General features: G+C 53.8%; 2 protein-coding genes across 5 annotated transcripts; one reads left to right on the forward strand and one right to left on the reverse strand.

Moving 5' to 3' along the window:
* Window positions 1-287: 287 nt before the first annotated feature.
* On the reverse strand, window positions 288-12,652 carry LOC122219348 (zinc finger protein with KRAB and SCAN domains 4-like). The gene is made up of 6 exons (XM_042937538.1): window positions 12,397-12,652; window positions 5,987-6,433; window positions 4,336-4,483; window positions 3,190-3,272; window positions 2,120-2,243; window positions 288-1,238 (listed from the first exon to the last, which is right to left on the reverse strand). The coding sequence occupies exons 2-6, from the start codon at window positions 6,386-6,388 to the stop codon at window positions 376-378; spliced, it is 1,620 nt and encodes a 539-aa protein (XP_042793472.1). The 5' UTR covers window positions 6,389-6,433; window positions 12,397-12,652; the 3' UTR covers window positions 288-375.
* Window positions 12,653-13,387: 735 nt separating this feature from the next.
* ZSCAN31 (zinc finger and SCAN domain containing 31) lies at window positions 13,388-22,597 on the forward strand. Of its 4 annotated transcripts, none has more exons than XM_042937549.1 (5): window positions 13,633-13,704; window positions 19,160-19,265; window positions 19,390-19,852; window positions 20,725-20,875; window positions 21,375-22,597. In XM_042937549.1, the coding sequence occupies exons 3-5, from the start codon at window positions 19,472-19,474 to the stop codon at window positions 22,148-22,150; spliced, it is 1,308 nt and encodes a 435-aa protein (XP_042793483.1). In that variant the 5' UTR covers window positions 13,633-13,704; window positions 19,160-19,265; window positions 19,390-19,471; the 3' UTR covers window positions 22,151-22,597. The 4 variants fall into 4 exon arrangements, with proteins under 4 accessions (XP_042793482.1, XP_042793483.1, XP_042793484.1 ...); XM_042937550.1 differs by having other exon boundaries at window positions 13,688-13,704; window positions 19,166-19,265; XM_042937548.1 differs by lacking the exon at window positions 19,160-19,265 and having other exon boundaries at window positions 13,388-13,704.
* Window positions 22,598-23,269: the final 672 nt, after the last annotated feature.

Genomic DNA, 23,269 nt, shown 5'->3' on the forward strand with positions numbered 1-23,269 from the left:
CACTGGGAGGCATAAGATGTCACAAATCTGACTGTGGAGGATCCGTTATATGTAAAACGAACAGTCACAGCAGCAGCCCCCACATCGGAGCCATCTCGCCAGGAGACGTCATCAAGTGCTGGCTGGAGGTGGTTAGCCAGTCTGGAGGCCCATTTCAGTCCAGTAGGTGAGAACAATCATTTCATGTCCTACCTCTTCCAGAAAACTCTCCCAGAGCCTCCTACCAAACAAGCTGTTTCCCAGCCACCTTCTAGAATGCAGAAGACCACGCATCCCTCCAGACTCGGCCTTCTAACCCAAGATGGCATGTAGCGGTCAGTGAAGCCTCAGCCCCGTTCTGTGAGGAGTGAACGACTCTGGCACGTACGACGGGGCTCACTGTGACAGAACTTTCTTTCCAACATGGCTCCTCCGGTGTTGAACAAGGTATGAAGTTCGGGTGAAGCCTTTCCCGCATGTGTCACACTGATAGGGCTTCTCACCGGTGTGGATTTTCTGATGTTCGAGAAGGCTTCTACTCCGAGTGAAACTCCTGTCACACTCGTCACACGTGTAAGACGCGGGAGCCTCGACGCTTTCCCACCGGCTTTCCACCCTCCCCCGACCCTCCCGGGTCTCTGCACATTCACGATCCTGCGCATCTTTATCGCCGTGGATCCTCTGGTGTCTGAGGAGATGTGAATTCCGCCTGAAAGCTTTGCCACACGTGTTGCACTGGTACGGCTTCTCCCCCGTGTGGATTTTGTGATGTTCAAGGAGGCTGCAGCTCTGGCTGAAGGTTTTCCCACACTCCTCACACCCGTAGGGCTTCTCCCCGCTGTGGGTTCTCTGGTGTTTGATGAGGTTTGAGCTGTGACTGAACACCTTGCCACACTCCTCACACTCGTAGGGCTTCTCCCCGGTGTGGACTCTCTGATGGATGACGAGGGCAGAGCTCCCGATGAAGGTCTTGCCACAGTCTTCACACTCATAGGGCTTCTCCCCGGTGTGGATTCTCCTGTGTTTGGTCAGGCCTGAGCTCTGAGCAAAACTCTTTCCACATTCGTGACAGTAGTGCCTCCTACTTCCCGTGGCAGCTTTCTGCTTTCTCGGGAACCTGCCCTCCTGTTCGCCAGCTTCGGTGCCTTCAGGAATCTGGGCGGTGTCTTCACGCGGGGGGCGTGGCATTCCCCCGGACTCTTGTACTGGCCGGACCTCGTCCACAGGCAGGGCCCGGATCTCGGCCTCTGTCTCACCACCTGAAATAACAAGTGGCCACACGTGGTCAGTGATGCCCTGCCACGCAGGAGAGCTGTGACTACGGTTCCACATACGCGGGGATGAGGGTTTCTGTACAAGAACGAGGATGGGGACGAAGGGGAGAACGGGCCTGGGGTCATTGGAAGCGGGGTGATGGGGGGTGGAGGAGGGTGGGAAGGACCGTGCTGGGGACACTCGCAGAGGCTCTAAGTCCTGAGGACGAAGGCAGGGCCCTGCACTGGGGCTGGACTCGAGGAGGGCTGGGCAGATGGCAGCGGTAAGCAGGCACGCGTGAGGACCTGGAAGTGTTCGTGCGACACAAGGAGAGCAGGCACGTAGAAAGCCATCGTCGGTCAGGGACGGTCCTCTTGGCTCTTATCCCAGACGAAGGCAGGGGCCCCAACACGACGGGCTTCGGTGCTGACAGGTCTGAGCCAGAGCTCCTGCTGCACCACGGTCGAGCAGCACGAGCTCAGACGGGCCAGGCTGTCCCGTGTGTCCTGCACCCCGATCTCTAGCTCGCTTCTCGCTCTCGCCCTACAGTCCCACGGCCCATTTCCCGAGGACACCCCAGCTCTCGTCCCGTGTCGGAACCAGCAACAGAGAGGGGACCAACGGTGACAGTCCTACTATGAGCCAGGCCTGTGCTCGGGGCTCTACCTGCCGTGTCCCACTTAACCCGGCCAGGACGCGGCAGGAAAGGGAAGGGAGCCGGGCCGGGAGGGTTAAAGATCGGGTCACGCACGTGGTTAGTAGCTGGGTTCAGAAACGGTGGCTCTGAACGCAGACAGAATTCAGACAGCGTCTTACGGCCCAGTAGGTTCCAACCGACAGAGGAAGCCACGAAGGCCTACGACGAACCAGCCCCCGTCAGTCTTACCCGGGGAGGTCAGGCCGCCGGGGTTCTCCTGCCCTTCGTCTCCGTGGAAGCTCCCCCGAGAGGAATCCAGCTGCGCCCAGCCAGAGGAGAAAGCCAGGGCCACGTCTTCCGTTTTCAGCAAGCCCTGAAACGGCACACGGGCCTCCTAGTTCCTCTTACCCAGAGTCCCTCCCGGAGCCGGGTGCTGCGCAGAGGGGCTCAGGCGGTGAGGGGACAGTCCCCGAAGGCTCCGCAGACCAAGCCGGCGCGGCACCTAACGCTACTTCTCCCGGTCTCAAGTGACGGCTTCATCAACAAAACCACTGCGGAAGTAGAGTGACAGCACGTGAGGACAGGGGTCTCCACACAAATACGCCAGTCGCCTGCGTCTCTACACAAATACCCCGGGCGCCCGCGTCTCCACACAAATGAGCCGGACACCAGGGCACCAGGTAAAGAGATTTGGAAAACGGAGGCCACGCCACTGCAAGGACCGGAACTGACCCCCGCTAGTGATGGTGGCTCACTTGTATTAACAGTTATTCAGATACAGTGAAACGTGGGTCTGAAGTGAGGAAAGTCAGGGAAGCCAATGGACACCACAGAGCCTCCAGGGCGTGGAGGACCGGGTAAGAAGTTCAATCCAGTTTAAGTACAGACTGTTGCGATCGTGTGACTAGTTGAGACACGTGGGCATGCCGTATCCGTCCCGGCAAGCTAAGGGACCACGTGGTTACCCCCCGGTAACAGGGCAGGAAAGCAAAAGAAAACCTTTGGAACAAAAGCACCGTCACAACAAAAGCTTCAGTTTGCTTTTGCAGAATCACCGTTACTGATGAAGAAGATCCCACTGAAGAAGGGGCTGGCCAAGGACACGGAGTAGGGGTCTGGCAGACGGCACCCAAGCTAGTCATGAAATAGGACGAGGCTCCCAACTAGGCACCAGGAAGTCAGACAGCGACAGACGACACTAGCATACACGAGAAAGTTGACATCCCATCTGGCATTTGGCTGGAGGATGTAGACGGGGAGGGGGCGACCCTCCCAGGATGCACCACGGTAGCGAAGGGCAGGGAGGGGCTCCGGCTCACCTGGGGCTCTGGGGGCAGCCTGGCCGCCACCACTGCGTCTCCTCTGCAGCGCCCTCCCGGGGCAAGCCCAGGACCCTGGAGAACTAGGAAGGAAAGAAGCTCTGGATGAGACGTCCCTGGCACTCAGCCTCCCTCCCTGGCCTGCGGAATCCAAGCTCAAACACTGGGCCTGGAACTTCGTACAGAGTGTGTCTTCCCAAAGGCCCGATCCCTACCCGCTCCAGTCCCGGGGGCTAGAGACCTGTGCTGTGCTCTGCTGACACACAAAATCTATGCAAAAACGGCAGGATCCTTGGAAGGGATGGTGAGTTTAAACCACATAAAACAAGCTTTTCATCTGAAGATACCCTGGGTTTTGCTTGCGAAGGGGAGAAGAGTAAGATTTCAGTTAAAATGCCTTTAGGGGTCATTAAGGGCTTTCTGCTTTGGTTTGGAAGAACTAGAGGTAAAATAAAGCTGGAACCAGAAGGCAGAAATGGGCATCTGCTTGTACAGAACTTGCTCAGCGTCCAGAAGAACCCGAGGTCTCCCTGGAGGAGGCAAACTTTACATGGAGCACAAAACAGCTGGTTTAGCTAGAGCCTGTGTTGGAAGTCAGGACTGCGTGTTGGCCGGCGTCTCAGTGCTGTGTGTCTTGGGACACGTTCAGGGCACGTGAGAAGACACCGCAGGACATACAGCCAGTCCTGTGGAGTAAATCCTGCTATTTTCATAAGACACCCAGGGTTTAGACATTTATACTCTAATCTGCAGTAGTCCTGTAGTCTGTGGGATATTCCGACGGGCTTTACAGAGTCTGTTCGTTTTTTTCTTGGCACTTACCACTACTGGAAGCTGTACTGTTGTGTGTATGTGCTGTCTTCCCCACTCGAATGTAAACCCCAGTGCCACCAGGAAGGACTCCGTCTCACCAGCGGCCGGTCCTCAGCACCAACCACACTGGCTACCACGTAGGAGGCAGAATTACATGTTACATGAATGGGGAACCGATTCTTTCCAAACCACCGTTTCAAATTTCCCTTTCAGTCTCAAAGTGGAGTTTGTCAGTGATGGCCAAATAAAGTCGCGGTCAGCGCCCCTATCAGATGATCGTCAGTGAAGCTGGACGAAGTCTGCAGATTCACGTGCCCAGAAGAGAACACTCACCTGTGCCTGGTAAGGCCCGTGATCCCAGGGATTCATGCTTGAGCAGAGCCCTCACCGGCTGGAACTGGGCACTCCGTGATCCGCGGGAAGGTGTCAGTGCTGCCATCTCGCAACAGACAAGCTCTTGGCCCTGGTCACCACCTGGGACCTAGAGGTTATTCATTCGTTTTCATTATTTGTCAGACATTTCTGGAGCACTTCCCATGTGCCTCACAGTTTCCAGGGCCACGAAAAACATTAACTCAGGTAACACAGACAACAACCTTGAGGTGGGTACCGTTACCGTGATCATTTCACCGATGAGGAAGCGAAGGCACACAGAGAGTAAGTTTTCCCAAGGTCACCCAGCTAATAAGTGGCGGTGCTAGGATGGGCACTCGGGCAGAGGGACCCCAGAGCCCGTGCTCTTTGCTATTACCAGGTGCTCCCGCGTTGTATACGTCATGCTTTTACAAAGACTTGGGAACCGGTGCTGGCTCTCAAAATACTCCTATCTTATCTGACAAGTGAGGGTAATAATTTCTCGTTTATAGGGTTTTGTTATTGGTTTTGAGAACCAAGAAAGATCACAGAATGTGAAATCACCTAACGCAGGACACACGGTCTATCCCCACTAAAAGGTGGCTTCCGCGCATTTATGGGCAAATTGCACTTGTCAAGTTACTTTCTCACGTGCAGCTCAGAACTCCCCACATCTTCTGTAATGACTGAGGAGGCTGAAGCTAAGAGACTTGAAACGCCTTCACTGTGAAGGGCTCGCGGGCAGTGGGCCCCAGTGCAGACCCGTACCTCCTGGTCAGTGGTTAGGAGGCTCTGGCTGCAGTCCCCTGAAGGAACATTAACTGGTGCACAGAGGACACCACCTTAGAACAGACTGGCAAAGCAAGAAGAGGCGGGGAGATCAACCTGTTTTCCACCAGGGGTGTTCTCTAGCCTGGGGTCCTTGGACTCCTCCCATGTGGTCCATGAACTTGGAATAGGAAAGGAGTAGTTTTATTGTTACCAGCCTCTAAGGGAACGTGGCCTTCCCTTCTGTTATAAATTGAAGCAGCAATCATGTGGCATAAGCCACGGCACTTCGCCACCAATAGAAATTGCAGATGTTTTGGGGCGCCTGGGTGGCTCAGTTCGAGCCCCGCATCGGGCTCTGTTCTGACACCTTAGAGCCTGGATGGAGGCTGCTTTGGATTCTGTGTCTCCCTCTCTCTCTCTCTGCCCCTTCCCCGCTCATGCTCTGTCTCTCTCAAAAATAAACACTTAAAATTTTTTAAAAAGAAAAATTGCAGATGTTTTCACACCACATTACAGCACAACGAACAGTGTCAAAGTCACTCATGCTTCTAACGACTTTGAAACTGCACCCGGGCTATTGGGCCTGTGCCCAGGTCTTACTGATTAGTGCAACATTTTTAAAAAACGCACGCATAACGTTGTCACTCATTTGTTTAATGCTTTGCTGGCTGTATTTCAACATAATCGAGTTCTTCTGTGCTCCTTCATGTATCTAAAAATTCTGTTACGAGGAGGGGCCCAGGGACTCCACCCGAGTGGCAGGAGAGAGAGAGAGAGAGACGGGGGAAGTTCCGATGTTGACGGCACGCCCCGCCCTCGGCCCCGAGACTTGGGTTAGAAACCCGGCTGGGGCCTCTACCTGCGGTGTCGGCGCCTCCAGCTGTCTCTGCAGGTGCTCCAGGAGCACCACCACCTCGTCCCCGCTCTCCGGGTGCTGTCCCCGCACCCAGGCCTGGAGCTCCGCGGGCAGGATGGTCAGGAACTGCTCCAGCACCAGGATCTGCTCCTTGGTGTGCGTTTCTGGGCTCAGCCACTGGCGGCACAGCTCGCGGAGCCGGCGCAGCGCCTCGCGGGGCCCCTCGGCCTCAGGGTAGCGGAAGCCCCGGAAGCGCCGGCGCGAGTCTTCAGGACCCCGATGGGGGCTGGCGTCCTGCACGAGGGCAGGGGCCTCTCCCGCTTCCGGCTTCACCACCAGAGGCCCCATGTGGTTCCCTGCGGACTTGGCGTCCCAGGCTGTGCTCTCCGCCGATTCTCCAGCCATCCTGGATCTGGCTCTAGTGGGCCGCCGTGCTCCTGCAGGAGGATCCTACCGGTGGAAAATCACTATTAACCAGCGACAGTGCTGGCAGCCCCCTCCGCTCATGCCCGGGGGCCCAGACACTGCCAGGGGGCAGCTGCGATTTCTTCTAGCTCCATCCTCTGCAGCACCTGAAACCATAATCCCACAACAGGCTCCTAGGGATCCTAGGGGGTGGGCCTGAAACCCCCCACCCCCCATCTCAAGACTAGTCAGGAAAGAAACAGTGACCGCTCAGATCATCCCATTTGCAGCCTGCTCTGTGGGTGGCCTAGTTCTAAGACCCCAAGGAGTCCTGCCCAGGTCCCAGGATTGGAATATGATGATGTAGCTCGTAGCTCTCATGCCTGGACTGAGCACAAGGAACTGAATTCCAGCAACTTCCACGAGCTTGTAAGCAGATCCCACCCCAGAACCGCCCTACCAGCACCCTGAATTTGGCCTTGGAAGACTGTAAGATGAGGAGTCTGCTGAGCCTGCCTGGCTTCTGACCTACGGGATGGGGAACATCTGGTCATTTTAAGCAGACAGATTGTGTAGATTGTCACGCAGCAGCGGAAAGTGAATACCAGCTCCTTTTCTGCCATCAGGGCCGCACATTTGGGGGAAGAAATTAGGAAAAGGCAGGCCCTGAATCAAAAGCAGTAGGACTGGATTTAAGCCCTGGACACCTGCCAGTGAGGCTCCCAGTTCTCTCTGAGGTGAGTCTCGCCCAAACAACAGGCATAAAACTGACCCAAATTCAGCTGGAAGTAGGGCTTCCCTAGGCCCCTCCCAGCTTTGGGCTGGAGACCTTTAGTGTCTGTGAGAGACATCAAAGCAGTGGAAACCCGCACCGTGTGCTGCAGAGTGGCTGCACCTCGTCCTTAGCGATCCTCACCCTGCCACTCCTCCTCCCCTTCAAGCTGAACTTCTTGAAAGGAAACATCCAGACTCCCGCTGGCCTTCGGCACGCCGTCGGCAGCAAGCCACCAGCGGTGACCACTGAGAGCTCCTGCGCCAGAGGTGCGCCCCCAGCTGGCCTTTTCCGTGGCTGCTTCTCAAGAAGCTCATGCTGCTGTCCACTTCCGGAAACAGTCTTGTCCCCGATCCCGGGCCCCACTCCTGCTTGTCTCCTTCCCGTTTCTTTCCAGCCCCCATTTACAGCCTGGCCAGGTGAACTCTCCCGCCAGACAGCCAGGCTCATGATCTTGGCTCCACTGCTTCCTTACTGAGTGGCCGTGGCAAATTAGTCCACATCTCTGCCTCACCTCCCCCACCGTACCAGGGATATTGGGAGCATTAAGTATGTGCATACAGTTCTCATGACACTGCCTGGCTGGTGGTAATTAGCACGTACATGTCAGCTAATAGCATATAGTTCACTGGCCTTTCTCCATTCTGTTCTTCACCCTTTCCTTTCTCCACATTCTTCCCCAGGACTGTCTTCAACCGCCTGCAAGATTTTAACTCTCACTTCTAGGCTAAAGACTCCTAATCCCTATTCTGAACTTCCTCCCTGGCAGTTCTGGCTGGAAATCCTACAAATAAACCCAATTCAGACCATGCTGGTTTTCTTCCCCCTACTCTGCTCCTTCCCCAGTCTGGCATTCTCTAGAAACAGCAGCACGACCTGCCAGGTTTTCCCTCATCCCTTGGGATGTCTCCAGAGCTGTCCCTTCTTGTCTGCTCTTGTCCTTGTCCTGGCCCAGGTCCTCAGCACTGTCTCTAGCCTTTTCTGCTTTCAATGCCTCTCTTCCTCCCCACCTTCCCCCCAAGGGACCTCTTCTAAAATACATACTTAATCAAGTCCCTCCTCTGCCATTCCTTTTTTTTTATTATTTTTTTTTTAATGTTTATTTATTCTCGAGAGAGAGGGAGAGAGAGAATCCCAAGCAGGCTCCAGGCTCTGAGCTGTCAGCATAGAGCCCAATATGGGGCTCCAACTCATGAACAATGAGATCATGACCTATGCCAAAGTTGGACACTTAACCGACTGAGCCACCCAGGTGCCCCTTTCCGCTGCCATTCTTACCCAAGTAAAGCACTTGTTTCTTCTCACACCCACTACTCATCCTCTGTCCCCATGAATTGGTAAATAAACTCTGGTCCTGCAGGCTGAGAACTGCTAAATGCACCCAGCCAAGGAGCCAGGGGGGCTCAGGTAGGGCTCACCATCCAAGGCCCTCAGATGGTGTCCAGTCAACGGAGGTATCGGCTTTTCAGTGGGCACAAAGTTTGCCCAAATCTGTAGGAGGCCAGCTGCTGCCCTGACAGCTTAACGTAGTATTTGTTTCCAGGATGTCACATCTCTGCAGGCCAGCCACGCCAGCTCTGAAGCTGAAATGCCCCCTGCCTAGCACCTTTTCCACCCTCTTAGGCAGAATGAGGTCTCCTCCCCTGACACTTCCTACCTTCCTCAGGAAAACCAAACAAGAGAGCTTATGGAAAGCACACCGGAGTACTCAAATTCGTAGGAAAAACAACAGTCCTTGTGCATCTTTGTTCTCTATTTAAAATTCTGCCAAACCTGATGGACTGCGAGCCTCCTGCCAACAGCTGTGTCTTTAGCTTACCCATGTTTGTATTCCTAGGTCCTGACACGTAGTAAGTGAACCGATGAATGAATGCAAAAGCATTAGACACGAAGGGTGCCTGCTTGGCTCAGTCAGTGCACCATTTGACTTTTGACCTTGGGGTTGTGAGTTCAAGCCCCAAGTTGGGTGAGGAGCCTACTTTAAAAAGAAAAGCACTAGGTAGTTAGTTATTTCTGTAAGCCATGGATTCTGCACTTGGACACCACTGACATTTTGGTGGGATTAACGGTGTCTGGGAGGCTGGGGGTGCTTCTCGGTAGAGCAGGATGTTCAGCACCCCCCCCCCCTGCCCACTAAATGCCAGTAGCTCTGTCCACTCCCAGTTATGACCATCGAAAGAATGTCTCCAGACATTGCCGAATTTTACCTTGGGAGCTAGAGGGCCATAGTTTAGAAACCCTGCGTTCACAGAACGTGCTTAGTCTCAGTTTGGGGGTACCTTGGGACCAGAGGAGGGACTCCCCTGGCAGGTGAGTCAGGGCAAAGCCGCCCCCAGGGAACAGAGGCAGGCACTGTAGGGACCAGGTGTCCCCTGGTTGGACACCGGCAGCAGAAGGGTGTGCAAACAGGCTGGGGGTCTGTGTCCCCTGCAGACGGTCCCAAGGAGGAGCCAAGGGAAGGGTGACCACTGCTCTGACACTGGGGAGTGTCAGATGTCAGGAGGGTCACAGGAGAGCCACCTCACAGGACAGCAGGCATTAACCATAACTACTGCCGGCACCAGGCTGCGTAAACTACCATTCCTCGTGGTTAGAACACGGGCATGAGGGTCACATCCCACCTCTGCCACTTGTTTGCTGAGTGACGCTGGACATGTTGCCTATTAACTTCTCAGCGCCTCAGTCTCCCTGTCTCGAAAAGGGAGATCACAAAAGGGTCTACTTCGTGCAGTTACACATGTGATCTCTGTAAAGCACTTAAGAACGCTGACACACAGAAGCATTTATTGGAGTAAATGGAAGAGGATGGGATTCTAGATCCGTCCCCTCCAATTTTAGCACAGACAGGTAAGAAAACTCTTCTCCCACCTTGCCTGCCACTCCCCCCCCCCCCCCCCATGAGTCCACTGATCCAGGAAAGGGAGAAGGGAAGAGTGGAAGGGAGAGCCCTATCAGGCTCTGCACTGACAGTGCGGGGCCTGCTTGGAGTTCTCTCTCTTCTCTCTGCCCCTCCCCTGCTCGCTCTCTCAAAACAAATAAACATCGAAAAAAAAAAAAAAAAAGGAGAGGAGGAGGGAAAGAAAAATGTCATAGATTAAAAAGGACTGAGTAGACAAATCAGCCAAATCCAAATGGTAAATTGTATTTGGACCCTATAGGGGAAAAAAATAAAACCAGCTGTAAAAAGGTCGTTTCAGGAGTGCCTGGCTGGCTCAGTCAGAAGAGCATGCAACTCTTGACCCTGGGGTTGTGAGTTTGAGCCCCACGTTAGGTGTAGAGATTACTTAAAAATAAAATCTTAGGGACGCCTGGGTGGCTCAGTCGGTTGAGCATCCAACTTCGGCTCAGGTCATGATCTCACAGTTCATGAGTTCCAGCCCCGAGTTGGGCTCTGTGCTGACAGCTCAGAGCCTGGAGCCTGCTTCAGATTCTGTGCCTCCCTCTCTCTTCCCCTCCCCTGCTCATGCTCTGTCTCTCAAAAATAAACAATAAAAAAATAAAAATAAGAAAATAAAATCTTAAAATACATATTTCAAACAATCAGGAAAATTTGAATACAATATTAAGGAATTACCGGCAATTTTGTTGAGTGTGATAATGCTATGATTACATTAAAAATTCTATTTGTTAGAAATTAACATTGAAGTACTGTAGTTGTATTTATGGGTGAACAGAGATGATCGCTGGAATTTTCCTTAAAGTACTGAAAGAAAGAGGGAAACAAGGGAAGGAAGGATGGGGGGGGCGGCAAGGGAAAGAAAGAGGAAGGAGGGGATAGAGGTATGAAAGAAAATGGCCAAAACAGGGGCTCTTGGGTGGTTCAATTGGTTAAGCTTCCGACTCTTGTTCTTGGCTCACGTCAAGATCTCACGGTTTGTTTAAGTTTGAGCTCCCTGTCGGGCTGTGCACTGATGGTGCAGAGCCTGGTTGGGATTCTCTCTCTCCCTTTCTGCCCCTCCCCTGCTCACACTCTGTCAAAATAAACTTAAAAAAGAAAAAAGAAAATGGACATAGATAGTAGTTGTTAAAGCTCAGTGATGGGCATACTGGGGTTCATGGTAGTGTTCTCTCTACATTGATCTAGGTTAGACATTCCCCCACCCCCCATTTAAAAATTAACATCCTACCTTCCTTTTTCCCTTCCTGACCAATACAGTCTAGAAGCATTTAGGTGGGGTCACACGAGGTGAGAGGGCCTCGGCCAGCCACCTGGGAGCCCAAGTGGTGTGAGGAGGGCGTCCCCAGAGCTGGGGGGAGGCACGTGTGACAGGAAGATTAGCACTGATTCATCACTACCATCAGTCTCACATTCCCCATCCAGGTTTCACCACCGGTGGTATTCGGGGTCTAAGCCCAAATGAACAGAGTGAGAAGGCACTGGATTGGGGGACCTGCTATAAACAGGAAGTGTGATCAAATAAGTAAATATCTTGAAGATAAGGAGAGCAGAATTTCTCATTATCATAGAAGAGAGTTACAAATATGGAAAAAAATCTAGTGTAAATCCTGTTATTAGGACTGGAGTTACAGGTGTTGGTATGAACTCAGTTTCCCAAACTAATAGTAACAAGGAAACCTACAAGTAGAAACACTAAGTTACAGACAAATACATCAGGCTAGCACGTAGGGCTCTCCTGGAGGCTTGCAAACTCGAAGATCTGCAGCTCGGGGACAGGACCCGTGACCTCTAACACTGGGGTCCGAAACCTTCACTGTTAAACCATTCCTGCTCCTAGTGAATCCAGGCGCCTCGAGGAAGGGGCACTCCCAAATTTTAAAGCCTTGGGGGAGTCTCAGCATCACAACACACAACACATACCAGCTTGGGTCTTTGCTTAGGGACAGGCTCTTCTTGAGAGTATTTTATTTTCCTTTCTAAAATAGAGAAATCGTTCATCACGAAGAAAACTGACAGATGGCCCTAAAAAACGTAAGAAAAGCCAAGATCACTCATGAAAGAGAACAGGCCGTCATAATGAGAAGTAACAGTAGCAATGATAACAGCAAATCTTTGAATCGTTCTTACTCTGTGCCTGGTGCGTGTTACGCATCTTAACTCGCTGAAGCCTCACAACAACCCCACGACTTAGGTGATATCATTTTCCCCGGTTTACAAAGCAGTCAGGTGAGGCACAGGTCAAGGGACCGGCCAAAAGCCACAAAGCCAATACGTGGCAGGGGGATGAATCGAACCAGGCGGCCTGACCGCACAGAGACTTAGGACCCGGGCACTGACCTTGTCTTCGAATGGAGCGCGACCTGGCCCCCATCGTCGCGGCGGGTGTCTGTGCGTGCGTGCGTGCGTGTGTGCGTGTGTGTGTCCCGGAGTCCCGATTGCACACACTGCGAGGCTGCGGCACCTACCCGGAGGCGGGCTCTGCCTCCCCGGGTCCCCTCGCGGGAGGAGGCGGCTCCTCGGCAACCCCACCCGGTCCAGGGGAGCCGGCTCGCCGCACCCCAACACTTCCGAAAGTAGCGCCCCCGGGGCGGGGCGGGGCTGCGGCTGCGGCTGCGGCTGCGCGAGGGACTTTTGGGCCTCTCTAGCCGCCGCCGGCCGCCACTCGGTGGTCCCAGCCACCAGAGCTCCCCGCGCCTGACGTCCGCGTGCGCTGCGTGGTCCCCGCCACCTGCGAGCCTGGCGCGTGGCTGTCAGCGTGCGCTCGGCGGTCCTGGCCGCCTGTGCTCCTGGAAGTAGTCTCCTCACTGGTCCCCCTTCGTCTCAGATGCTTCCCATCCTGCGACCACAGCCACAGTAACATGTGCTCCCATCACCTAACTTCTGCTGAGGGACCAGTACAAGTCCCATCCTGCGCCATCCAGCAGTGGTCACACAGTCCTGTCGTGCTTCTCCTCCTGCTTCTCCCCGCGCTCCTCCCCTGGTCCTCGTCCGATGCTCCGCGCGCTCCTCCGTGATCCTCCGATGCTCTCCGCGCTCCTCTCGGGTCCTCCTCTGATGCTCCTCCCCGGATCCTCCTCCGATGCTCTCCGCGCTCCTCCCGGATTCTCCCCGGATGCTCCCCGCGCTACGCCAGCTCTCCTATGCCTTCTGGGCCGCCTATTCGGCTTAGTACGGCTGTCTGTGTTCTAAGTACACAGCGGTCACTACAGCCTGGTCGATTTACAAACATTTATTTCATTTCGGCTACACATCAGCTTTATGTAGTCACTTGTTCACGTGTCCGCGTCTCCTCCTCGACTCCGAGGATCCAGACGACGGTCAAGAGTAAATCAATCACCCCCACAACCACCATCTCCTGTGGTGCGGCCAACACCGAGGGAGCCACGGGTGGCGAGCGCCGGAACTGGCGGAACTGCTGCGTGCCCGAGGCCGCCCAAACGGGAGGGCTGGCGGGGCTCGCGGGAGCCGGAGCTGGGCGGCGGGGTGGCCACCGAGACGCAGCGACCTGCGGGGTCCTAGAGAGGACAGGAAAGCTCCTGGAAGACAGCGGGGGCTCAGGCGGCTGACGAACTTCCGGCCTTCACGGCCGCTTGGTTGCCAGGGCGCCGCTACCCGCCGCGGCCCCGGAGCTTCCCTGGACCCGAGGTGAGTTTCGGAGCCCTCGCCCCTCGCCCCTCGCCCCGGGCTCCCGGAAGACGGTCCCGCCCCGTCGGGCGGTGGGAGAGACCCCCGCAGGGGGCGGGGAAGAGGCGCTCGGCGGCGGGTCCTGCTCCCCGGGGAAGGCCGGACTCCCCGGTACCCGCCCCCTGTGCGTCGCCAGTGTTAGCATTATTGCATCTGTTTTTTCTCTAAATATTTCGAAAGACCTCACAAGCGTCCTGACTTGTCATTCCTAGTTTAAAAATTGAGGTTTTATAGAAGCAAATCACTAACGCACCTGACTAGATGTAGGAGCATTCCCTAAGATCACCTAACAGCTAGTCCCTAGTCGTCCTACGGATGTCTTTTCCAACTGATGTGCACCGACTAGGATCCAGCTAAAGACTATTCATTGCAAGCAGTTGTCTTTTAACATTTAAAAACGAGTCCTGCCTTTCCCCTCGCTTCTCCCCGTCCGTCGAAGGGAGGAGCTGACAGACCTCCAGGAGGAGAGCACCGTCGTTTCTGGATTTACCTGCGGTTCCTCTACTCGTCGTTGCAGTTGGGCGTGCTTTGGGTTGTATTTTACAACACAAGTGGTTTACGATTTTTGTGATCTCTCTGTTGCTAATGCGCTGAAGCTAATAAGAAAAATGCTCTTTTATGCTTTTTCCTCCCGTGTTTTTAGTTCAGCTAAGGAACAGGAGGACGCATGTGTTTGCTGCCTGGCACATCATTGACACTTAGTATCTGTGAGTTCTTTAGTGGGTTATAGGTAATTCTAGGAGCTGACGATTAGGGGTGGCTCAGTAGGTTGAGCGTCCGACTCTTGATTGCTGCTCAGGTCATGATTTCATGGTTTGTGGAATCGAGCCCCAAGTCGGGCTCTGTGCTGACAGTGTGGAGCCTGCTTGGGATTCTACCCCACTCACTCTGTCTCTCTCTGTCTCTCTTTCTCTCTCTCTCTCTCTCTCAAAATAAGTAAACTTAAAAAAAAAAAAAAGAAAGAAACTGAATACTGGATTTAGGATGAGCTCACTTACTTCCTCCAGGAGTCTGCCTGAACACACCTCCAAAATCATGCCTTGTATTTCACCAAATTGTAATTCTCTCCCCTTGAGCTATAAACTCTGTAAACCCAGCTCTTAGCCCAGCTCCATAAACATCTGTCCAAAGACTGAAGCATTTTTGTACAGTAAAAATTAAGCTGTTTTGCCTTTCAGTTGTATTTTTCAGAGTTAAATAAACTTGAAGAATACATTATTGAGGCGGAAGTCTTTCTGGATCCCATGCGACGGCCTCCCTCCCCACTCTTCTTTCACCTCTGGGCTTTTCGGCTTGCACTTTGGCTCCACCGTCATTCCTTAAGCTCATTCGCCATCCAGTAGCAGAGCTTGAAACATAAATCCAGTCTCTTCGCTTCCCTTCGTAAAAGCCTACTGTGACTTTTGCGCTTCAAATGAAACCCATGCTCCTGGCCCTGCACAATCTGGCTTGTCTTGCCGGCCTAATTCTTTGCCACTCTTCACTCTTCTGTCTGCATCCGCTCCAGCCTTTCAGGTGTGTGACCACATGGGCCTTGAACGGTGTCACGTGCTCTTCCTGTCCCCCATCTCTGCTTTTTGCGTGGCTCGCTTCCTTTTTGCTGTTAAGGGCTCAGCTTACACGTTTACCTCCCATCCACCTGTCTTAACAGGTCCTCCGTTTATTTGGTAACTCAGTGGTTGATTTTCCTCACAGTACTTACCACGACTGTCATTGTATCATTTGCCTCCTCACTTTTACCATTGTTGCTCTTACTTTTGTTTTGTCTTTCATAAGCCCCAGCAAAACAGGGGCGGGGTCCGTCTTTTTGACGATTATATCTCTGGTGCCTCGCTAAGTGGCCTGGTGCATTGTAGGTGCTCAGGGAACGTTTACGGATTACAATGAGGAAATGGCAACATCGATCTAGAACACAGGAATCGACATCAGAAGAAATCAAATAGGAAAACTTTGAAACTTTGAGTGTGTAACAAAAACGGCACCAAATCTATCCACTATATTTTAGAAATACAAGTTGTCAACGCTCAGTTTCTTGCAGTTGTAGGACAGAAGTTCCTGGTAAAACTGAGGTCCCCCTTTCCTTGCTGGCTGCCAGCAGGACACTGGTCTCAGCTTCCTTTACACGTGGCCCCTTCCTCCAGTGACCAGCCAGCAAATGTGCATCAAATCCTCCTCATGCTTCAAATCTCTGAATTCCTCATCTGCTACCAGCCAGAGAATAGTCTACATTTAAAGAGATCATGTAAGGGAGCACCAGGGCGGCCCAGAGGGTTGAGTGTCTAACTCTTGATTTCAGCTCAGGTCATGATCCCCACCCCACCTCCGTTGGGCTACACATAGAGCCTGCTTGAGATTCTCTCTGCCTGTGTCCCCTCCCCTACTCATGCTCTCTCTCTCTCTTTCTGTCTCTAAAATAAAATTTAAAAATTTTTAAAAATTCATAGAAGTAGTGTAGCCCCACCCAGAGATCTATCTTCCTATCATAAGGTCCACTAATTAGTAACCTTAATTATGTTGCTGCGAGAACTGGAGAGACTCCCTGGCCCTGAGGCTTTCACCTAGTAATCCCAAGGATGTCACCAAAGGGTCTTGGTCACATAAAGAATTCAATGACGGGGGCACCTGGGTGGCTCAGTTAAGCATCCGACTTCAGCTAATGTCATGATCTTGTGGTTTGTGGGTTAAGCCCCACGTTGAGCTCTGTGCTGACAGCTCAGAGCCTGGAGACTGCTTCAGATTCTGTGTCTCCCTCTCTTTCTGCCCTCCCCCACTGTGCTCGCTCTCTCTCTCTCTCTCTCTCTCTCTCAAAAATAAGTAAACATTAAAAAATTTTTAACTCATTACATTTGGTTCATCAGATGTGTATCAGCTACCTGCTTCCTCCTAGGAAATCAGATGACACCAAATTGTACTTAATTGAATCAGGGCACTTAATTGAATGAATCAGGTAAGTAAAACATTGAAGAAAGTTCCATCCATAATTTTATGGCAAATGTAGACTTGTACATCTTCTAGGCATTTTGTCATAAGAGGTGTCTGGGATCTGTAGCAAGTTGGGATGTGATCGGGAGTGGAGAGAGACCTGGGCACCAGATAATGCTGACGGATCTCTGGGGGGGTGGGCGGGGAGCTTGGGAGAAGGGAAAGAGGGTGTTTCCCGTCCTTCTTCCCTTCCCGTTCCTTGCCACGTCTTGATGAGATGAAAAGGGAAAATTCACTTCTTGGTCCACAAACCTCCATGAGTAAAGGCAGGTTCAGGGCGGCATAAGGGCAGGAGGTGAGATCTCACCCGGCAGCTGTGGGGAGAACAGACAGAGGCTGCCCGCCCGTGGCTTTGCGTGTGTGGAGGACTCGCCTGCGCGGCTCCGGGGTTCTTGGCAGCATTAAGCATAATCACAGAACAGCTGTTGCCTGTAAACGTAACCCCGTGGTCAGCCACACTTTTAACAATCGTGAAGTTAAATGCAAATCCATAGTTAGGACTTCTCAGACTTAGTCTTCTTGGACTGAAGACTCAAAAAACCTGATACTCGGTACTGCAGTAAAGAGTAAAAACAATGCAATTGGCCGTGGACATGGGCAAAGCATAAGCTCCAGTCCCTGTGACTCTCCCGTTTTCTCAACACCATAACGTTGTTCATGTAGACGTCACACGAGCGTCCGTCTCCCCCACCGTAGGCGCCATAAAGGCAGGGACCAAGTCTGTTTCCTCTCACCGCTCTGACCTGAGCACTATGCCAGGCGTCTGGTCAGCACATGTATTTGAATGAATGGGATAAATGCATTTTCCCGCAATAAAGTACAACTGGAAAACTTGTAAGTTCTCTCAGACATTGATAATTCTTTTTTTAATGTTTATTTTTGAGAGAGAGAGAGGCAGCAAGTAGGGGATGGGCGAACAGAGAGGGAGACACAGAATCCGAAGCAGGCTCCAGGCTGTGAGCTGTCAGCACAGAGCCCGACACGGGGCTCGAACTCACAAACTGCAAGATCATGACCTGAGCCGAAGTCGGACGTTTAACTGAGCCCCCCAGGCTCCCCAGTAATTCTGTTAACACTGGGCTGAGGCCATGTATAAAACTCAAATGCTACCATTAAAGTAAACTGTCAGTGTAACCACCATTCGGCCTCCCAGCTTACAGTCCACAACCCTGCAACATATTCTCACGATTTCCTTCCTGAATCTTCCTCAGTATTTCTAAACACAGATCTAACGCTGTGACAGTGACATGAAAGCCTCACTGCCCCTCAGTTTTCCGTAGGATAGAGTCTAAACATCTCAGCCTGGAGTTCAAGGCTGTTTTCTGTTCCCACCTTACCTCTTCCCACACGTTTTCTGCCCACACCCTGTAATCTGTAGTCCAGCCACCAGCACCCACACCGGTCCCTAGATCTTCTGTGCCCTGTAACCTTAGAGAGCTTTGGTCCTGTTGGGTCTCCTCCCGTCGCCCTTTCTTTGCCTGACAAATTCCTGTTTGTTATTTTAGGCCTAATTCAAATGCATTTGCCCGTAAGCCACATGTTTTCACTGCTCCATACCCAGTCAGAGTGATCTTTTCCTACTCTTTGCTTTCTGGATATTTGGTTAAATCCTCTGTTATAGCACTCATCACTTGATTTTTTTTTTCACATTTATTTATTTTTGAGAGACAGAGACAGAGCGTGAGCAGGGGAGGGGCAGAGAGGGAGGGAATCACAGAATCAGAAGCAGGTTCCAGGCTCTGAGCTGTCAGCACAGAGCCCGACACGGGGCTCGAACCCACGAGTCGTGAGATTGACCTGAGCCGAAGTTGGACGCTTACCCGACTGAGCCACCCCGGCGCCCCCATCATTTGATTTTATAGCTAGTCTTGTGTGTCCTGTTCTTTACCTGATGCTACTGTGTATTGACTGTCTAGCAGGTTTTTAAATCACTATTTATTTTTGTTTGTTTTCTTGCAATAACAATTTCAAATGATACAAAAATCAGGAAAAGTAGAGAGTATTCTGTGTAAAGTAGATTTCCCTTCTTCTTGTTCTGCACCTGCCTGGTTCCCTCCCCAGTGGCCAAGGCTGTGTCTCAGTTTTTCGTGGCCATAATAACATGGTGTAACAACCGTAAAACTTCGCGGCCTGCAGCAATACACATTTATTTGGCACAAGAATCTGTGGGGTGCAGCTGATTGGGCAGGGCTTACCCGCGTGTCTGCAGCGAGCTGGGGGGCCGCCGAGCGGCTCGGCAGACGCGTCCAGGCTCACACGTCTGGGGGCCAGCTGCCTGTCAGCTGAGCCGGGAGTGTCCATGTGCCTCTGTCATCGGGGGGGGGGGGGGCCAGTGGGTCCTCCTCCTCACGGTCGTGGAGAGCAAGCCCGGGGGCTGTGTCACACAAGTTCTTCCCAATGTTTGTGTCGCATTTGCTGATGGCACGGTGGCCAGATCCAGTCACGTGGTTGAGCACAGACTCCCAGTGGGAAGGCGCTGGAAAGAGTGAGGAGGCCGGGCGGTTATGTGCCACATGCTTTTCTCCAGATTCTGGACAAAGGTAAGTAAAAGCCTAGATGTACTTTCATGAACATAAACGGTAGCACGATGCTCGTTGTTCCCGTGCTTTACTTTTTCCCCCGGCACTTTTTCACTTCCATGAATACATAACGTTTTATCGTCAGGTGTGTGCTCTTCAAGAAGAGCAGGCCAGGGAGCCCTGAATCCGCCTCCCTTGCCCGGGCTGGGGCGAGCCTTCTGAGCAGGATGGCTTCGGCGGAGGAGCAGCCCGGACTTAGAGCCGTGAAGGTGGAGGAGGACCGTGTCTGGGACCAGGAGACCTTCCTTCGAGAGAGCGGCATTTCTACTCAGGAGGCCTCCCGCCAGCTTTTCAGGCACTTTTGTTACCAAGAGTCCCCCGGGCCCCGCGAGGCGCTGCGCCGGCTCCGCGAGCTGTGCCGCCAGTGGCTGCGGCCCGAGACGCACAGCAAGGAGCAGATCCTGGAGCTGCTGGTGCTGGAGCAGTTCCTGACCGTCCTGCCCGCCGAGCTCCAGGCCTGGGTGCGGGAGCACCACCCGGAGAGCGGGGACGAGGTGGTGACGGCGCTGGAGGGTCTGGAGAGGGAGTTCAGTGAGCCTGAGAACCAGGTGAGAGTAGGAAGATGGGCTCCCAGACGCCGCGTACCGAGTGATCCGGGCCAGCTGGCTGCAGCCGGTTCTCAGTTGCTGTGTAGCAAACTACCCCCAAGCGTGATGGCTTAAACAACCCCAGCACTACCTCACGGACTCTGTGCGTCAGGACCTAGGGAGCTGCTTAGGAGGGTCCCTCACGGGGTTGCAGTGAAGATTGGTTTTCTTAACTTGGATTGTCTTTTTACCAGTCCTCTGAGGCTCCTGAGGTGGAGAGGGAAACTGAGGCACGGAGCAACAGGGCCTTACAGTGAGTCAGGGCCACAGGCCCCCCATGAATCCCGTCACCCAGAACCCAGACACGGTGAGGCGAGGTGTAGCGCCGGGGTCGCTGGGGTGGGTGGCTGCAGGGCTGGGGCCTATTCCAGCCCCGTGCACAGGGGAGCCCCCTCCCGGCTTGCCTGGGGCTGGTGGATCCACTTCTGAGACTGCTCCCCCTGTGGGTGCTGGTGGGCGCCCCAGTTCCTCACTGGTGTTGGCCGGAGGGCTTAGATCTTTGCCGCGTGGGTTTCTGCCTCGGCTGAGTGTCCTCGCACGTCAGCTGTCTTCCCCGAGAGAGAGAGACAGACAGACAGACAGAAAAGGAGCATGAGGATAGAGCCACAGTGCTTTGTATGACTTAGTCTCAGAAGTTGTAGACCATTGCTTCTGAGTCACTAAGTACAGCTCACACTCAAGGGGAGGGAATCAGGCAGGAGTAGGGATTGAACTCTGGGCCTGTGCCCATGCCATCCCTCTGCACAATGTTTCGGACGGTTCCTTCCATAGTATATCAGCCTGGGCTCCCGTGTCCCTCTCTTATGAACCCAAATATACCTACCTGCCTCCAGGCCCCAGACGATGCCCCTGGCCATTCGGAAGTGCTGTCAGAGGATGGGGTGCATGTGAAGGCCAAGCAGGAATCAAGAGCCATCCAGCTTCAGGCCACGGTGACACAGCTCAAATGTGAATCTCTCGGTCCCCACAAAATTGGGGAACAAGGTAAGGACTTTGATGGGTCCACCTGGGATGTCTGGTGGCCCTGCTGTGTAGGGTAGCAGTTAAGACCGTGGACTCTGGGGTCAGAGTGCCTGCGTGGTAACTTAAGCACGGCCACTTAGCAGCTCTGTGACATCGGGCAGGCCAGGTGGCCGTCCGGCACCTTTGGTTGACGCATCCATGGGATGGAAATCATCACAGTCCTAGAGTCGTTTGGGGATTTCCTGAGTTGATGTGTGTGAAAGAGGTGGAACCGCGCCTGCTTACACGCGTCCTTTCGGGAGCCTCGCCCGCCCTCTCCGGGGCCCCTGCAGCCATCGCAGCAGCGCTCCTGACCCCGCTCTGGTCTCAGGTTCCTCCGGAGCCCTTGTCTTCCTCACTCCGCCACTTCTGTGCTCTTAGAACGCGTGTGCTTGGACGGGATCTTCCGATGCCCCGTCCTGTGGCTGTGCTGTCCCGAAAGGACAGAGACGTGACGTTGTCCGTGCACTTACCGTTCCAGGCGCTGACGTCGTACCAGAAAGCCAGGAGTCGGCGGTGCGGCAAGAAGTTTTGAAGGAAGTGGAACATCTTGCAAATAGCCGACTCCAAAGAGACGCTCCCCTGGACCCTCAGTGCCGGGAAGCTTGGAAGCGGGAGAGCAGGGCGGGAAAGCCGAGGGGACGCGCCGCCGGAGAGCGACCGCACAGGTGCGGCGAGTGCGGGAAAGGCTTCGCTCAGAGCTCGGTCCTCGCTCAGCACCAGAGAACCCACACCGGGGAGAAGCCCTACGAGTGCGACGAGTGCGGGAGAGCCTTCAGCCAGCGCTCCGGCCTGGTCGAGCATCAGCGGAGCCACACCGGGGAGAAGCCCTACGTGTGCGACGAGTGCGGGAGAGCCTTCAGTGCTGGCAACGGCCTCATCAGACACAGGCGGATCCACACGGGGGAGAAGCCCTACGGCTGTGAGGAGTGCGGGAGAGCCTTCCGCCTGAGCTCGTACCTCGTTCAGCACCAGAGGATCCACACGGGGGAGAAGCGCTACCGCTGTGGCGAGTGCGGGAAGGCCTTCAGCCAGAACGCGGGGCTCTTCCAGCACCTCCGCGTCCACACGGGGGAGAAGCCCTTCCAGTGCGGCCAGTGCGGCAAGCGCTTTAGCCGGCGGACCCTGCTCGGCAAGCACCAGAGGAGCCACACTGGGGAGAGACCGTACGCGTGTGACGAGTGCGGGAAGGCCTTCGGCCACCACTGCAACCTCATCAGGCATTTTAGAATCCATACCGTTGCCAAACCGGACTAATTCCCCGGACCCCCCGACTCCTAGATGGGGCCGCCTTGGAAAGTCGGCTTTTCGCGTGGCTCATTTTGTTTTGGCCAGATTTACGGTGCTCCGGATCGAGTAGCTCGTCTGCAGACTCGGTGCCGGGGTCTCCCGGTGAACGGCCGCGGTTGTGGGCGGTTCCGGGCACCCCCCTTCTTCCCTATCCTTTGGTTCGTTTCTACGGATTTCCCTCAAAAGAGACCGAAATCACCTGGAAATAAATTGCTGCGGAGGGGCCGTTCTCGGGTGATACTGAATACTGAACAACTCTGAAAAACTGGTTTCTGTGTATGTGTATACGTTTTAAAGATTGGGTAAATCCAGGAGCGCCGGGGGCCTCAGTATACTCTTTAAAGATTAGGTAAATCCAGGGGTGCCTGGTGGCTCAGTCGGTTAAGCATCTGACTTCGGCTCGGGTCATGATCTCACGGTTGGTGGGTTCGAGCCCCACGTCGGGCTCTGTGCTGTCAGTTCAGAGCCTGGAGCCTGCTTCGGATCCTGTGTCTCCCTCTCTCTCGGTTCCTCCCCCACTCCTGTTCTGTCTCTGTCTCAAAAAATGAATAAACATTAAAAAAAAATTTAAAGATTGGGTAAATTCAAAGAATATCAAGACGAGGTGCTCCCCACCCCCCCCCCCCCGTAAAAGTTACATTTTATACACACCTAAGGGTTGGGAATGAGAATCAGTGCCGTGGTCTCCCCGAGGAATGTGGTGGATGACCATCAGAGGGGGTGGTGTACTCTCTGAGCAGCGTTGTCCGTGGCGTGAAACGTGTGGAACGTGTGGTCCTGACAGCTTAGAGCGCTGTGTGCCAGGAGATATCTGAGTGCAGGTCGTTACCATATTTCAGGTTTCCAGTTTTGTTGTAAATAATGAGGGGACACTTGAGCGCTTGCTCGGTGCACTCTTTCACTTGCAGCCTCTCGGTCAGCATTCTTCCCCTGCCTCTGCCTTTTGGAGGTCAGTCGGCGACGGCGACGTTGAGTGCCCTTGCAAGAATCATGGAGGGGGCTCTGTGGAGGAGGGGGGCCGCTGACCTGGGGCGGCCTGCTGCTTAACTGGAGAGACCAGCACGCACAGACCGTCTGCTGTCAGAG

Source organism: Panthera leo, chromosome B2 (genome assembly GCF_018350215.1).
Source record: "Panthera leo isolate Ple1 chromosome B2, P.leo_Ple1_pat1.1, whole genome shotgun sequence".
Taxonomy (NCBI): domain Eukaryota; kingdom Metazoa; phylum Chordata; class Mammalia; order Carnivora; family Felidae; genus Panthera; species Panthera leo.

Excerpts from the sequence above, each read along its gene's own strand:
- LOC122219348 (XM_042937538.1), bottom strand. The coding sequence starts at position 6,388 with ATGGCTGGAGAATCGGCGGAGAGCACAGCCTGGGACGCCAAGTCCGCA. Across the intron at positions 4,484-5,986 it reads TGGAGGCGCCGACACCGCAG|GTCCCAGGTGGTGACCAGGG; the intron begins GTAGAGGCCCCA and ends AATAACCTCTAG. Across the intron at positions 3,273-4,335 it reads ACGGGCCTTACCAGGCACAG|TTCTCCAGGGTCCTGGGCTT; the intron begins GTGAGTGTTCTC and ends TTTCCTTCCTAG.
- ZSCAN31 (XM_042937547.1), top strand. The coding sequence starts at position 19,123 with ATGTTTGTGTCGCATTTGCTGATGGCACGGTGGCCAGATCCAGTCACG. Across the intron at positions 19,853-20,724 it reads TCAGTGAGCCTGAGAACCAG|GCCCCAGACGATGCCCCTGG; the intron begins GTGAGAGTAGGA and ends ACCTGCCTCCAG. Across the intron at positions 20,876-21,374 it reads CCACAAAATTGGGGAACAAG|GCGCTGACGTCGTACCAGAA; the intron begins GTAAGGACTTTG and ends TTACCGTTCCAG.